The 13,923-nt window shown below is 43.6% G+C and overlaps 2 protein-coding genes across 12 annotated transcripts in view; one reads left to right on the top strand and one right to left on the bottom strand.

Annotated features, from left to right (window-relative positions):
* The first annotated feature begins 988 nt into the window (after positions 1–988).
* Positions 989–7,918, top strand: tmbim6 (transmembrane BAX inhibitor motif containing 6). Of its 3 annotated transcripts, none has more exons than XR_015502213.1 (10): positions 989–1,065; positions 3,127–3,212; positions 3,444–3,552; positions 4,408–4,525; positions 4,701–4,749; positions 4,989–5,086; positions 5,165–5,244; positions 5,782–5,882; positions 6,452–7,036; positions 7,192–7,918. XR_015502213.1 is itself a non-coding variant. In XM_087273090.1 (10 exons), exons 2-10 carry the CDS (start codon positions 3,157–3,159, stop codon positions 7,409–7,411), a joined length of 711 nt encoding a protein of 236 aa, XP_087129216.1. In that variant the 5' UTR covers positions 989–1,065; positions 3,127–3,156; the 3' UTR covers positions 7,412–7,918. The 3 variants fall into 3 exon arrangements, 2 of the variants coding, with proteins under 2 accessions (XP_087129216.1, XP_087129217.1); XM_087273090.1 differs by having other exon boundaries at positions 6,452–6,527; positions 7,388–7,918; XM_087273091.1 differs by having other exon boundaries at positions 989–1,232; positions 6,452–6,527; positions 7,388–7,918.
* Positions 7,919–8,947: 1,029 nt separating this feature from the next.
* Positions 8,948–13,923, bottom strand: part of nckap1l (NCK associated protein 1 like) — a 104,854-nt gene continuing 99,878 nt past the window's right edge. For 4 of the 9 annotated variants that reach the window (XR_015501978.1, XR_015501979.1, XR_015501976.1 and 1 more), the window contains 10 exons: positions 13,558–13,655; positions 13,372–13,465; positions 13,215–13,297; positions 12,512–12,592; positions 12,055–12,148; positions 11,850–11,966; positions 10,069–10,178; positions 9,885–9,974; positions 9,159–9,387; positions 8,948–9,045 (listed from right to left, as the gene is read on the bottom strand). Coding sequence is in view for 5 of the 9 variants with exons in the window: in XM_087272435.1 (XP_087128561.1) it covers positions 9,271–9,387; positions 9,885–9,974; positions 10,069–10,178; positions 11,850–11,966; positions 12,055–12,148; positions 12,512–12,592; positions 13,215–13,297; positions 13,372–13,465; positions 13,558–13,655 (884 nt within the window). In the remaining 4 variants the exon portion in view is untranslated. 9 annotated transcript variants of the gene reach the window in all.

Below are 13,923 nucleotides of genomic sequence, written 5' to 3'. Positions count from 1 at the left end.
GATGACAGAGTCGACGGTAACAGGATTGACAGTAACAGAATCAACGATAACAGAGTCGATGACAACAAAGTTGATGATAACAGAGTTGAAAATAACAGTCAACGGAAAGAGTCGACGGTAACATAGTTGACTGACAGAGTTGAAGATAACAGAGTTGATGGTAACAAATCAATGAGAGCAGAATAATGACACACGTCAATGTCTTCCGGAGTTTCCTGCCATAGGAAGTGACATCACCTGCAGCAAGTCACATGCTTTCTCTATCAGTGCTGTACAGATTGTTCTGGCTTTTACAGCCACTGGAGCAGAGCTGAGCAGAACACAGACACACACTGCATCATGAGTATATCATCACTGATAATGCAGAAAACAGATGCGTCATGCTAATGTTAATTTAGCTTAGCAAAGTAAACATGAAAACTGGACTTATTGAACTTAACTGAAGCTGAATGTATGATTCACGAAACAGGTAAAGAAACAGGTGAGACGAAGACAGTGCTCATCATTTGTTTTGTTTTTGATATTAAACGTTTAGTTTTAGGAAATTAATAGGTTAGAGATGCAGAATGTACGTATAGGCTGCTGTAATAATATTGTGGAGAACACTACAGGCCTGTCATACAAATATGCCCATGTAGAAATGCTTATTTCAGCACAATAGCAAAGGCTTGATTTTATGAATTTGCTTTCATTAATTGAGAACGCAAACCTATTTTTGAACTATGAGTGATGTTATAGCCTATATGAAAGTGCGTCTTTATATTCCTCAGGTGTTGTACTTTACATATTTGATTTGTTTAATTATTTTAATTCACTTTACAGTGATGGTGTTTCATCATCCCAAGTGAACAGAGTTTCATGCACTCGATGACTGAGCGATTTACACATCTCCGCTCCAGCAGAGGCCAAACCTCACTAACAAGTGCACTTAAAAGCACACGAAGAAGAGCGAGCGCGTGACGCCAGTGACGTCATCGCGTTGCCTGACGTGCGAGAGAGGCGTTGAACCCAAACTCAGGCCTTCAGAAACACACAGACGGGAAGAGACGCGATTGACGGCTTATGGTAATGAAATCATCATCACACTCGCACATTAAGCTTCTAATTACACTAATGAAGAAGATCTGACCAGCGGCCGTTACACGACGACCGAGGAGCGCGTAAACAAACCGCGGATAAGAACTCACGTCACGACCACAACCACTAATACTGCCGCTGCTGCCTAGCTGACGGTAACCGACCACTGCTGCCTGACTAGCTGGCTAGCTAACTAACTAACCAACTGACCAGGTGTTATGTATAACGGAGGGTTGCGTGTCTTTTATTAAACGGGGATTGTCGAGCTGGAGCTGAACTTTCCCTTCGATTACGTTAGCTGTGTGCGGTTGTTTGTGTGTTTGTTTGTGAGTGTGTGAGAGAGCGAAATGTTGTTTCCGTGTGTGCAAGTGTATGAGGGTTTTCCTGTTTGTTATTAATCTGTGTGTGTGTGTGTGTGTGTGTGTGTGTGTGTGTGTGTGTTTTTTGTGTGTGAAAGAGAGATTGAGTTGAGTGTGAGTGAAAATGTGTGTGTTAGACAGAATTTGAGTGTGCGTCAGAGACTGATTTGTGTGTGTGTGTGTGTGTGTGTGTGTGTGTGTTGGGGGGGTGTATTTTTGTCATTGTTATTATTAGTAATTATTTAATATTCTGAAATGTGCTGTGCATCAGTGGTTGTTGATCTGTTATTAATGGTGTAGTTAGTGTTAGTTTGCCTGTAGTGTGGTGAACACAGCTCTGTTTAGTTTCAGTTTTAGTTTGATCAGAACTGCGTGTTGATTTGATGTGTGAGTGTGTGTGTGTGTGTGTGTGTGTGTGTGTGTGTGTGTGTGTGTGTGTGTTGTGTATCTGAGCTTGACTTTGTCTCTGCTAATCAGGGATATGCTAATAACTGCACTCTGAAACTCTTCTGACAGGTGTGTGTGTGTGTGTGTGTGTGTGTGTGTGTGTGTGTGTGTGTGGGGGTTAAAGTGTGTTTCTGTGCTGTAGTCCAGGTGAAAGTCCAGATGAACAGCGGTCTCTCTCTCTCTCTCTGTGTGTGTGTGTGTGTGAACTCTGAGCCTTTCATTACGTTTAATCTAAGAGGTGGTGTGTGAGGATGATGTCTGCTGTTGTTGTCTACCCAGATGAGTCCTGTGTTCCTGTGTTTGTTGAGCCGCATCGCGCTGCAGGCCTCAGCTGTCCTGCTGTATATGGTGTTTAACAGCGCTCCTTGTCCTGATTTTGATTATTGAGTGATTCCATGCAAATGTCAGCCTTGCCATGAAAAAAACAACATTTTTACCAAAGTAGCGAATCCCTTTACATGTTTTTTGTGTAGGCTTGTGTTTTTCAGGACTGTAAAATACTCAAACATCTGAGTGAATGTATATATTTGATTCACCAGAGTCACACAAGAGGCAGATTCACATCAGTCACATCCATAACAGACAGACGTCACATCAGAGCTTTTTTCCTCATAAATATAAACATGTCAAAATAAAATAAAATAAAATCAATCCTGTTTGTTCTGTCGAGAGCAAATGTTTACTGCAAATGTCACAACCATACACTGGAATTGCTCTATTGTGTATTTATATATATATATTTTATTTTATTTTAAACAAAAAAACTCAAATTATTAGCAATATTACATTCTTTTAATCCACTAAAAATTGAAAGGCGGGGCTCTAAAATAAACCCCGCCCACCCACTAGGGCTGAACAGTATATGGTTTGAGCATGGATATCGCAGTTGTGTATCCACAATAGGCACATCGCAAGATTAGATTGTTTATTTAAGAGTAACAGATTAAGGTATTATTAAATTGTTTTCTTTGTTATAGAATAAACGTATTTATGCGACGATGACCATGTTATTTTTACATTTAATTGCATTTGAATACTGTTATTCTCTCCAGAAATCCCATAATGCAGTTCATTCAGCTTTTATTTGTGCTCATTTACCTGTTAAAAATGCTCGATCACCTCAGTCAAGCTAAATTCATGAAATCTTTCCCAATAGAGCTGCACAGACTGTAAAGTCACAGGTGTTCAGATGATGATGATGATGATGATGATGATGATGATGATGATGTGTGTGTTCCTGCAGGTGATTCTGTGATCAGTGAAGAAGTGCAAAATGAACGTGTTTGATCGCAACATAAACTTCGACGCTCTCTTTAAATTCTCTCAGATGTAAGTGTTTGTACAGGTGTGTGTGTGTGTGTGTGTGTGTGTGTGTGTGTGTGTGTGTGAGAATGATGTAATGATCATGTAGTAGATTGTTAGAGTGGTTTATGTGCTTCTGTGCACGTGTGTCTTTGTGTTCATGCATGAGTGAATGTAATAATAATAATATGTTAGATGTTTTGAATAATTTATAATTGTGTGTGTGTGTGTGTGTGTGTGTGTGTGTGTGTGTTTCAGCTCGCGCTCCACTCAGCAGCACCTGAAGAATGTCTATGCCAGTCTGGCGGTGTGTATGCTGGTGGCCACGGCCGGCTCCTACATCTACGTCGTCACCAGAATCTTCCAGGTGTGCGCACACACACACACACACACACACACTCATGTATAGGGCGGGTAAAATCTAAATCTAGATTATTGAACAATTTAACTCGATTACGATTAAATACCGATTATTTTATTTATTTGATGTTTTTGCCTTCATAGTTTGAATTGAATTGAATTGATATTGAAATAATTGAAGTAAACACACACTATCTACTGTCTATGATGATTTATTGAGCATCAACAGTGAATAACGGAAATTAACACACACATTGCCCAAAACACGGCTCTCCTCACTACACACACACACACACACACACACACACACACACACACACACTCACACACACTCACACTCACACACACACATACACACACACACACACACACACACACACACACACATACACACACACTTGGTGAAATTGCATTCGTGTCTGAACTGTGTTCGTGTCGTCTAATAACATAAATAATATTGAAATAAATAACTTTTTTAATTAAATGAACTCTCTTCAGGACATTTTTAGCAAAGTGAATTTGTATCATTAATGCTAAAAATTGTATTTAATTAATGTGTTCATTTGTTTGTGATGTTAATAGTATATTTATTAATAAATGTTCTTTCCATGAAAATAGCCGTTGTTGAGGACATGACAGTAAATAAAGAACTAATCATCATCAATATTGATATAAATGCTTTTAAAAATAATATTAATATAGTAAAAAATAACAATATAAGTATTAATAAATAAAGAAAAGAAAGAAAATTAAATATAATTATAATATAAATACAAAAAAAAATATGAATTTAAGTAATAAAACAGATATGATGTAAATGATAGTCGTATGAACGCTCCTCTTCTGCTGCTGTCCTGCTCAGGGTGGTCTGACCATGCTGGGCTCTCTGGCCATGATGGCGTGGCTGGCCATGACGCCTCACAGCCCGCAGACAGAGAAGAAGAGACTGGCCATCCTGGCGGCGTTCGCCTTCTTCACAGGTGTGTGTGTGTGTGTGTGTGTGTGTGTGTGTGTGTGTGTGTGTGTGTGTGAGTGTGTGTGTGTGTGTGTGTGTGTGTGTGTGTGTGTGTGTGTGTGTGAGTGTGTGTGTGAGTGTGTGAGTGTGATTATCAGTGATTACCGTGCTGACCGTCTGCTGTCCCTCTCCCCGCTCAGGTCTGGGACTCGGGCCGCTCATGGACTACGCCATCAGCATTGACCCCAGGTAACAGCGCTGTCTCGGTATTAGACTGTGATGATGTGATGTGTCCTGCTTTCACACCTGTGTGTGTGTGTGTGTGTGTTTGTGCACATGATAATTATATAATCACTGTTAAACATGCTCCTGCAGTTATCGCATATTCCAAGATGTGTGAGCAGATGATAACAATAATGTGTGTGTGTGTGTGTGTGTGTGTGTGTGTGTGTGTGTGTGTGTGTGTGTGTGTGTGTGTGTGTGTTCAGCATCATCGTGACTGCGTTCCTGGGCACCTCCATCATCTTCAGCTGCTTCACCCTCAGTGCGCTCTACGCTCAGCGCAGGAGCTACCTGTTCCTTGGAGGTACACACACACACACACACCCTTGCTGCTTGAGTGTGTGTGTTAGTGTGTGTTTCTGACTGTTCTTCTGCTCCTCAGGAACTCTGATGACGGGTCTGACGGTCTTGCTGCTCGTCTCCATCCTCAACATGTTCTTCGGCTCCGTCCTCATCTTCAAGGTGTGTGTGTAACTGGGCGTTTGCAGCAGATTTGGCTCTTCAGGGCGCTTGAACATTTTGAGTTTCCCTGTTTCAGTCGCGTGTGAAACTGACTTCACGGCAGACGTGTGAAAGATGGTGTATATTCGCTCTGCGCCGTGTCTGGCTCCATCAGGCTCTTCAGAGGTGCAGTCTGAGCTCATACACACTGCTGCTTCCGCTCTCAGTGTGTCGGCTGGAGGATTCCCCTCGGGATGTCCACTACAGGCGCCGCGTCACAATCACAGCTTTACTCGAGAGAGCTCCAGACTGGTTAACAGTGCAAATGACCGCCAAAGTTCAGATTTATCTCAGCAAGTGTGTCAAGCTCCTCAAACACTCGCTGTATCACACTGTATCACTCGCTGGAGTCGCGCCGCTCGCCCCGCTGCGTTTGCTGGAATAACACTGCAGGATGTCTAATCATGTCATAAGCTTGCTGAAACTGTGTGAGTGTATCATAACTAATAACTGTGTGTGTATATAACTCTGTGTGTGTGTGTGTGTGTTCTCCGTCAGGCTCATCTGTATCTGGGTCTGCTGGTCATGTGTGGCTTTGTGCTGTTCGACACTCAGCTCATCATAGAGAAGGCAGAGATGGGGGACAAAGACTACATCTGGTAACACACACACACACACACACACACACACACAGTGGTGAAGTTTGCAGAATATTGGTGTTTAATGATCATAATAATACACACTCTGCGGTCAACATTTGGATCAGAAGTGTTGAGCTGTTTTCCATGAGCTGATGAAGGCTGTTGATTATCTTCAGATGTTGATCGCTGTATATTTGCACATCGCTTATTCTAAACTCCAGGTCAGACGTGCCTCAACACGGTGCAGATTATAAGTGGACAGATGAGGGAGTCAAACACACTTGTGTTGTGATAAATACAGTGAGCGTACAGATGTGCTGATCAGGTGTGTTTTACACTAGTGTGAACACTGTAAGATCTCGTACTGTGCATGAAATATGAGCAAACACAGATCTGGCAGGAAACACTGAGTATAGTGTGATCAGATATTGAACACCGCACACCCAGAACAGAACACTTACACACACTGCTGTACTGTTCACCACTGTGACCAGCAGAAACCGATCTGCAGCTGTTTATCAAGCTTATTAAAGATGATGTGTGTGTGTGTGTGTGTGTGTGTGTGTGTCTGTGTGTGTGTCCTGAAGGCATTGTGTGGATCTGTTTTTGGACTTTGTGACCATCTTCAGAAAGCTGGTGATCCTGCTGTCCATGAACGAGAAGGTATCTGATCATCTTCATCATCATCCTCATCATCCTCACAGCTGCTGTTTCTATATGGCTGTTTCCACTGTCGTGCAGCTCTAATGCAGTGTGTATTACGGGATAGTTCACCCAAACCTGAATGTTTTTCTTCCTCTACTCACTCTTCACTTGTTCCTAACCTGTTGGACTTTATTCTGTTGAACACTGAAGAAGATATTTTGAAGAATGTTGGACGCCAGTAACCGCAGTCTCCATGTTATTCTTCACAATATCTGCTTGAGAAAGAAACTCGAGCAGGACTAGAACAGGTCAGATGTGAGTGAGTCTTCATGTGTGGGTGAACTGTCCTGTATAATCCTGATGAACGGGGTTTAGTGGAGGAGCTGAAGATGCTGAATGTGGGAATGTACAGGTTTAATGATGTTCTCCCCATATCTGATGTTTTAATGTGAAAGTTGATTCAAGTCATGTGAAGTTGATTTCATTACATGATAAGATCGGATGTAGAGCAGGGGTGTCCAAACTCAGTCCTGGAGGGTCGGTGTCCTGCAGATTTCAGCTCCAGCTTGCCTCCACACTCCTGCAAAGATGTTTCCAGAAAGCCTAATAAGGGCTTGATTAGCTTACCCAGGGGTGTCTGATTGGGGTTGGAACTAAACTTTGCAGGACACCGGCCCTCCAGGACCGAGTTTGGACATGCCTGATCTAAAACGATCTTACCAGGATAGCCGTCATGTTCTGATGTGTTCCTAACCTAACACAGACCTTTAGCATGTGTGCTGCTGATCCCTGACTCTGCTACATCCACACTTGTGTTATGAGTTTAAGACGGGCCAATCTGGCAACCTCCATGTCTGATGGGTTTTGTGTGTTTTTAGGAAAAGAAGAAGGAGAAGAAGTGATGTGGAGCGCGGCGGACGCATCTGTGAGCTGAGCATTGTGAATATGATGATGACCTCGTTGGATTAGATTGACGTGATTTGATATGGTGTCTTAATTTTATTTTTGGATAATTGTTATTGGGCTTTGAGTATGTGGTGGGGCTGTAGTGAACTAACGCGGAGTCTTATTGAAGCACTGATGTGGAGCGAGCCCCTGCGTTAATCATGTAATGTACATAGGTTTAGTCGGAGGATTAATCGAGTTCTTAATGATGAAGACTTGCTAACAGCGTCAGAATCGCCTCCTCATCATCACATGATCCGCTTGTCAGGGCTTGTTGCTTTACTTTATCAAGATTATTCTTTGTTGCCAATGTCATGATAGATGGTTTATTTAGCCGCTGCTGTTAACGCCAGTTTATTTAGAGTTCTCACCACTGTTAATGCGTTCATCATGCACACATCACGTGTTTTATTTTCTTCATCAATATTGTGCTTCTGGACTGATCAATAAACTGATGCCACAGATGGGGTTAGTGTTGCTGTCGCTTCTCTTTTATACACACACACACACACACACACACACACACATATATAAATATGAGCAAGAGTTTTGCCAAGATCAATTTTATGATTCACAATTTACTCCTATATTTGCTAAATCTACATTTCCTGAGTGCCGCCGGTGACGGTATTTCATCATCTGTTTATTTTAACGTAATGTGTTTGTCTTTAACAGGTGAAGAGTCGTATTCAGTGATGTTGCATTATATATTATAATTCTTTGTCATAAAAGTTCAAGACACTTCAGGGTTTCTCCAGTTTATCTCGATGAGTGCACTATAAAGGTTAAAAATAGTAAAAGCAGGAGGAGATTGGTGTTTTAGCCCCTCTCAAGTTCACTTCTCTGTATTGCAAATCAATGCAAACCTAATTATGACAAACTATAATCTCGAAGACATCTGAACGCATATTTTACCAGTGTTTTCTGTTATGTAGGAAGAGTAACACATTTACTGTCACCTAAAACTCTATTAATCCATAATATAATCTAAACACAGCAAACATGAGTAAATGTACATCATTTAAAAGCGTAAACATTTCCAGTCTTCATATCTGCTGACTGATGCTGTACATTACTGAGCAACAGTTATTAGTTTGCTTCAGGCACGCTCATCAGTTATAAAACATTACTTGGCTACAGCAATCCACATTTACATTATTTCAAATGGTTTTTTGTTGTGTGTGGCTTATTTCATATCAAACAGCGTCAAACTGCCCATACTACATTAGATGTTGATATCTGCAATTATTTTCCACTTTATATAACTTCAAGCATACACAGAGACAGACAGGGGGCGCTCTTGTTTGGCACTAAAGGAAACTGCTGGTCATGTCTGCCACTGCAGCTGCCAATCAGACTGAAAGCTCTTTCTGAGATGTCAACATCAAATTTGGAACATTCTCACATACTTCGCTTTGGTTTAGTCAATTTTAGGCTGAAACTGGTTTGAAAATGCTGATTTAATGTAACAGACATTTATGGTATTCAGAAAATGAAAGATGCAAAACTTTTATTGATTCTTTTTTCACTTCAGCTAATCTGGCTTACTGTAAGGTCCAGTTTTGATCTGGATTCTGAAGAAGCCATTGAGCTCCAGTGCAGTTTAACAAGAGCAAACATGCCTCACACACAGCGTAATGAAAACTACTGATCAGAGTCTGGCCAGTGCTTCCAGAGACGTGTGATCTCCCTGATAACAGCTGCAGAATGATTGATGTAAGCAGCGGTGTTGTCCTCTGCATGGTAAATATATTGCATACGGGGTTCATCTGTTAGTCTATGAAGCAAACGGCAGTGCAGTGGTGTCTCTGTGTCCTCAGCCCATGGTGTGGATGAAGACTTTGTGCACTTCTCTGTAGGCGTTTCTGAGGAGCACGTAGGGAAAACACATCTCCAGCATATCCTGACTCAAGAACGGCGACTGCTCCACGATCTGAGACACAACCAACAGAACACAATCAGATCCTGAGCTCAGCGCTACTCAAGAGTTCCTTCATTCCTGGCGCCGGTTACACCAGCAGTGTGTACAGTGAAACGTAGCCTAGGGTAAAGGGACGCTGAGTTACGACTCACACACTAAATAATTTAGTGTCGCACCACTGATATTAGCTGAAGCATAACACTGCATTCCAACTACATATTTACAGCAGCCTCTACCCATGTATAGCACTATAGAAATGCTAATTATTTTAGAGCCGTTTAACAACTGAACCGCTTATTGGACATTACGTCATTCAGTGTGAAGAGCTTATGACCTACTAACTACATTCTGCCTTAAGAACATCATGTGGTGCAACCGAAGTAAGCACTAATTTAGCCACACACGAGCTACAGTAGTAGTTACTAGAATCTAATGTGGACTTAGTAGTCCACAGTACACAAGCACAGCTGCTGTAACCCTGCCCTGGGGCTCATGATCAGCATCATTACCATGTGCAGAAGGATATAAACCGAATCCCTGTTCTTGATCTCTCTGTTGTCCACATTCTGACCGAGCTGGAGTAGGACAGAGGACGCCACCTACAGGACAAACACAATAACAGCAGCATCATCATCATCATCATGTTAGCCTCATGCTAGCCGTGTTCAGTTAGTGCGCGCGAGAGTGTTTGACCTTCAGGAACTCCTGCATCTGCGTCTGGATGTTCTTCCTCTGGACGGTGAACATGGCCGCTGCCACGTGGTTCACCGCAGTCGCCAAACAGTGGATGTTGTTCTGGTGACCTGTTGAGGTAGTGTCATAGAACGTTACACTCATTTTCTTAATAACTGAAATTCTTAAATTGACCAGAAAGTAAACATTCAAGACTTCATTTACTACTCGTGTACTCTGGAAAGTGTGTGGGAAATAAAGGAAATCCTTGAAATCTGAGCCATAATCTTGTTTCGCTCTTGATCGGAGATCTGCTCTTGGATTGAGCACAGACTCTTCTTAAGTTAGGTGCTCAACCCTCAACACCTACCTGCAGATTTCAGTTGCAACTCATACCAAACACACCTGCCTGTAATGATCAAGCTCTGTTCAGGTCCCAGTTCATTAGTCCAGGTGTGTTTGATCAGGGAAGGAGCTGAACTCTGCAGGAGGGGAGATCTCCAAACAGGGTTGAGCAGGCTTGTGCTAGATGCTTTGGTTTCCTCATGGTTTCTGCTGTTCCCCTCCAGGATTCAGTGTCTGTGCCGCTCTTGTCAGTCCCCATGGTTACCCTTGTTAGTTGCCATAGTGATTCAGTGTGTCTCCACCCCCTTGTCACCTGGTTTGCACTCTGTTCTCCAGTTTATAACCGCCTGTTGAGTTTCAGCATTTCTCCATCAGTTGTTCCTGCTCCAGCCCTGCTTTGCCTGCTTCTGGTTTTAGATCAGCTGCTGCACATGGATCCACTAATCCTCTCATCCTTACCTGTATTACAGAACAACTGACCCTTAATGGTTCCAGCTGTTTGTTTAATTCATCTTCATTTAGGGAACCACAAAGACCCATGTAAAGGTCTTTATCAGACTGGGACCTCTAACATCTCTAGATATGCTACGCCTGTTAATACCTCATACTTATAAAAGCCTACTGCAGTCCTCGACACTGCTTCCCTCAATCTGCTCCAGAACCAGGTCCTATTCTTCTCCCTAGTCCAGATCCTGCTCCAGTCCATGACTTTGCTCCAGTCCATGACTTTGCTCCAGTTCTTGGCTCCACTTCAAGTCCCATGCTTTTCCTCAAAGTCCACTCCAGTCCTTGATTCTGCTCCAATCCACGACTCTACTCCAGTCCTCAGCTCCAGTCCAGAACTTTCCCTACTTCACAGGTCTGCTCCTGAACCACAGCCTAGCCCTAGTCTATTGGTCCACCCAAGGATCTGCTCCAGTCCATGGGTCCAGTAAAGAATCTACCCTTGTCCATGGGTCTGCTCCCGGAACCTGCTCCAGTCCCCAAATCTCCTTCAGTCAGTGTCCCTGCTCCAGTCCTCCACCCTAACTCAGTCCACAGGCTGCTCCAGTCCCTGCTCCTACACTAAAGCCAGCCCTTTCTGCTCCTCCATGGTGATCCCACAGAAGTGTTCTTCTGCTCTCCTCGCATTACTAGGGTGGGCTGCAACTTGACAAAGGTGCTTTCCTGCTTCTCCTGTGCCTACTTAGTGGTCTGCACCCCCTACCTGAGACAGTCCTCCTACTCCACCATCTTGGATTCCTGCCCTGCTGACTATGCCTTTACTTTTTGTTCTTGCCTGTTCTCCTGCTGTGCCCTGCCTCCAGCCTCACCGGCTCTACCTGGGCTCTGCTTCCAGCTTCACCTCTAGATCAGGGGTGGCCAACCCTGTCCCTGTAGATCTACCTTCCTGCAGACTTCAGTTGTAACCCATATCAAAAACTGAAGCGGTGTTGTGTGGTGTTGATGTGCTTGACCTCCGTGCTCGCGGCTGTAGAATGAGTTTGGATCCAGGCAGAGCGACGGCAGGGAAACGGCGATGTACACCAGCAGCAGACAGCTGATCTTATACTCCTCCTCCATCGACGGGTTATCTGAGGGAGAGAATAATGTGTCATTCAGGCAGATCCACCCAGGACACGGCTCTAAACACACACAGAGTCTCCTCGATCAGGACTTCACCTGTCTGCATGTTTGCTAATGCGGAAACCAGCGCGGGGTCGATCTCACAGGGCAAACCAGCGGCCGACGCCATTTCATACACACCCAGAGTGACCTGCACACACACACACACACACACACACACACGTCACACTATTTGTAGGGACTAAGGTCAGCAGCTCCTCATCACAGCATCATTTCACAGTATAGATGTGGACAAATAAAATGTTTACATATATATCCATTAGTGTCACTGACTCTTCCAAAATGTAGATTTCAGATTGTGTCAGAGCAGAGTCATGATAACCAGCAGGAGAACAACTTAGACACTGGAATATGAGACGCACTGATGTTTAGCTGTAAAGCATCCTGCTGCTTGGTTCAGCTCTTGTTTTGGCTTGATTCACTACTAATGTTGAGTAAAGGAGTTCTGTTTCTTCACTGGTGAGGATCGTGATTCCAGGATTCAGTGCTTTACCTTGATGTCGATCTCTGGACAGACGAAGTCCTTCAGGCATCTGATGGGCTTCATGAGGAACGGGCAGTGTCTGTCCATGATCTGCAGATGGAGACCTCGGGTCAGCTCAGAGTAAATAGAGCAACACTAGACGGCATTCAAAAAAGCTGTACAATTAACTAGGATTGACACCTAGTGGTTGAACTTGGTATTGCAGTAAAAATTTAAAGTACCACAGAGGGTTTTTGATGACACCAACAGATCATGAGTGTGCCTGAAGATTGAGTAGGCTGATCAGCTGATTACATTTGTAATATTTAAATTGTTCGCTAATACCCCCCTTCCCCCCCATGTGTATTTTAATAACCAAATCTGCGTCTCAGTTCTGCGGCTGCTTCTGTCCTGCAGAGGGCGCATTTACAGCTGCTGCGCATACATTGAGAGTCTTCCCGACTGAAACTACATACACTGAAGGAAACCCGGAGTCCTGAAATATAATTGGCTTAACTGGCAGTGGGCGGAGTTACAGGCATTAAAACATAGATATTCTGACAGCGAGTGTAGAGTCTGAAAGCTGACGCGAGCATGTTTCCTTAACATCTGCAAACATATTATGGTATTGCTATGCCTTACCTTACACACAGCACCTTTAATAAAGATGTTTTGCTTGACTATATTAGATTTATAAACCATCTGAACACTGTAAACATCAGCAGTTCTTCACCTCCTCCAGAGCTTCTTGGACCATGGAGCGGAAGGACAGGATCACCCCGATGATGGTCATTCTCTTCAGCACGTTCTCACAGCCTGGACGGAGGAGTCACCACAGTAAAACACACAGTGATACACCAGGAGAACATGCTGGGAATGAAGCTTTGTACCTGTGAGCTTCTTCTGGAGTTCACTCATGGCTTCGGGATCCTCGTAGTTTGCCCTCATCTGCACCAGGACATCCATGTTGTCGCTGACAAGTTTCTGAAAACAGAAACAAGAGTTAATTCACCCCTTTACACGCTGCGTGTGCTGAACATCCATGTGTGTGTGTGTGTGTGTGTGTGTAGACGTACCTTCAGTTCTCCGACCTGAGATATGATGTGCCACATGAGGTTCTCACTTAAAAACTTCATCCCATAAGGACCGATCAGTTCAGCCAACGAGCGCAAACCTGGAGGAAAGCAGATCATGATGAGATGAACATGGCTCTGAGTACAGGGAAAACACAAGCAGAGACTGTTTGATATCTGTTGTGCGGGGGGTCTCGCTACACCTCCAGCAGTGTGCAGCTCCACCTGATGATGCTCCGGCAGCCACAGGACACCAGCGCCAGCGCTTCACCACACAGCAGCTATAGGTGGAGTCACACCTCTACACTTTCCCAGAAGTGCCATGAGATTATTAGAGCACAGACGCTTTAACGTCTCATCTGAAAGACG

Source organism: Danio rerio, chromosome 11 (genome assembly GCF_052040795.2).
Source record: "Danio rerio strain M-AB ecotype USA chromosome 11, GRCz13ab, whole genome shotgun sequence".
In the NCBI taxonomy this organism is placed as follows: domain Eukaryota; kingdom Metazoa; phylum Chordata; class Actinopteri; order Cypriniformes; family Danionidae; genus Danio; species Danio rerio.
The sequence above is the reverse complement of the archived record's forward strand: the minus strand, read 5'-3'. Positions and strand labels throughout refer to the sequence as shown.

What these genes read in the sequence shown, in the direction of transcription:
- tmbim6 (XM_087273090.1), top strand. Translation starts at nt 3,157, where the DNA reads ATGAACGTGTTTGATCGCAACATAAACTTCGACGCTCTCTTTAAATTC. An exon ending in GGGGACAAAGACTACATCTG is followed by an intron (nt 5,883 to 6,451) that starts GTAACACACACA and finishes TGTGTCCTGAAG; the next exon opens with GCATTGTGTGGATCTGTTTT. An exon ending in TGCTGTCCATGAACGAGAAG is followed by an intron (nt 6,528 to 7,387) that starts GTATCTGATCAT and finishes GTGTGTTTTTAG; the next exon opens with GAAAAGAAGAAGGAGAAGAA.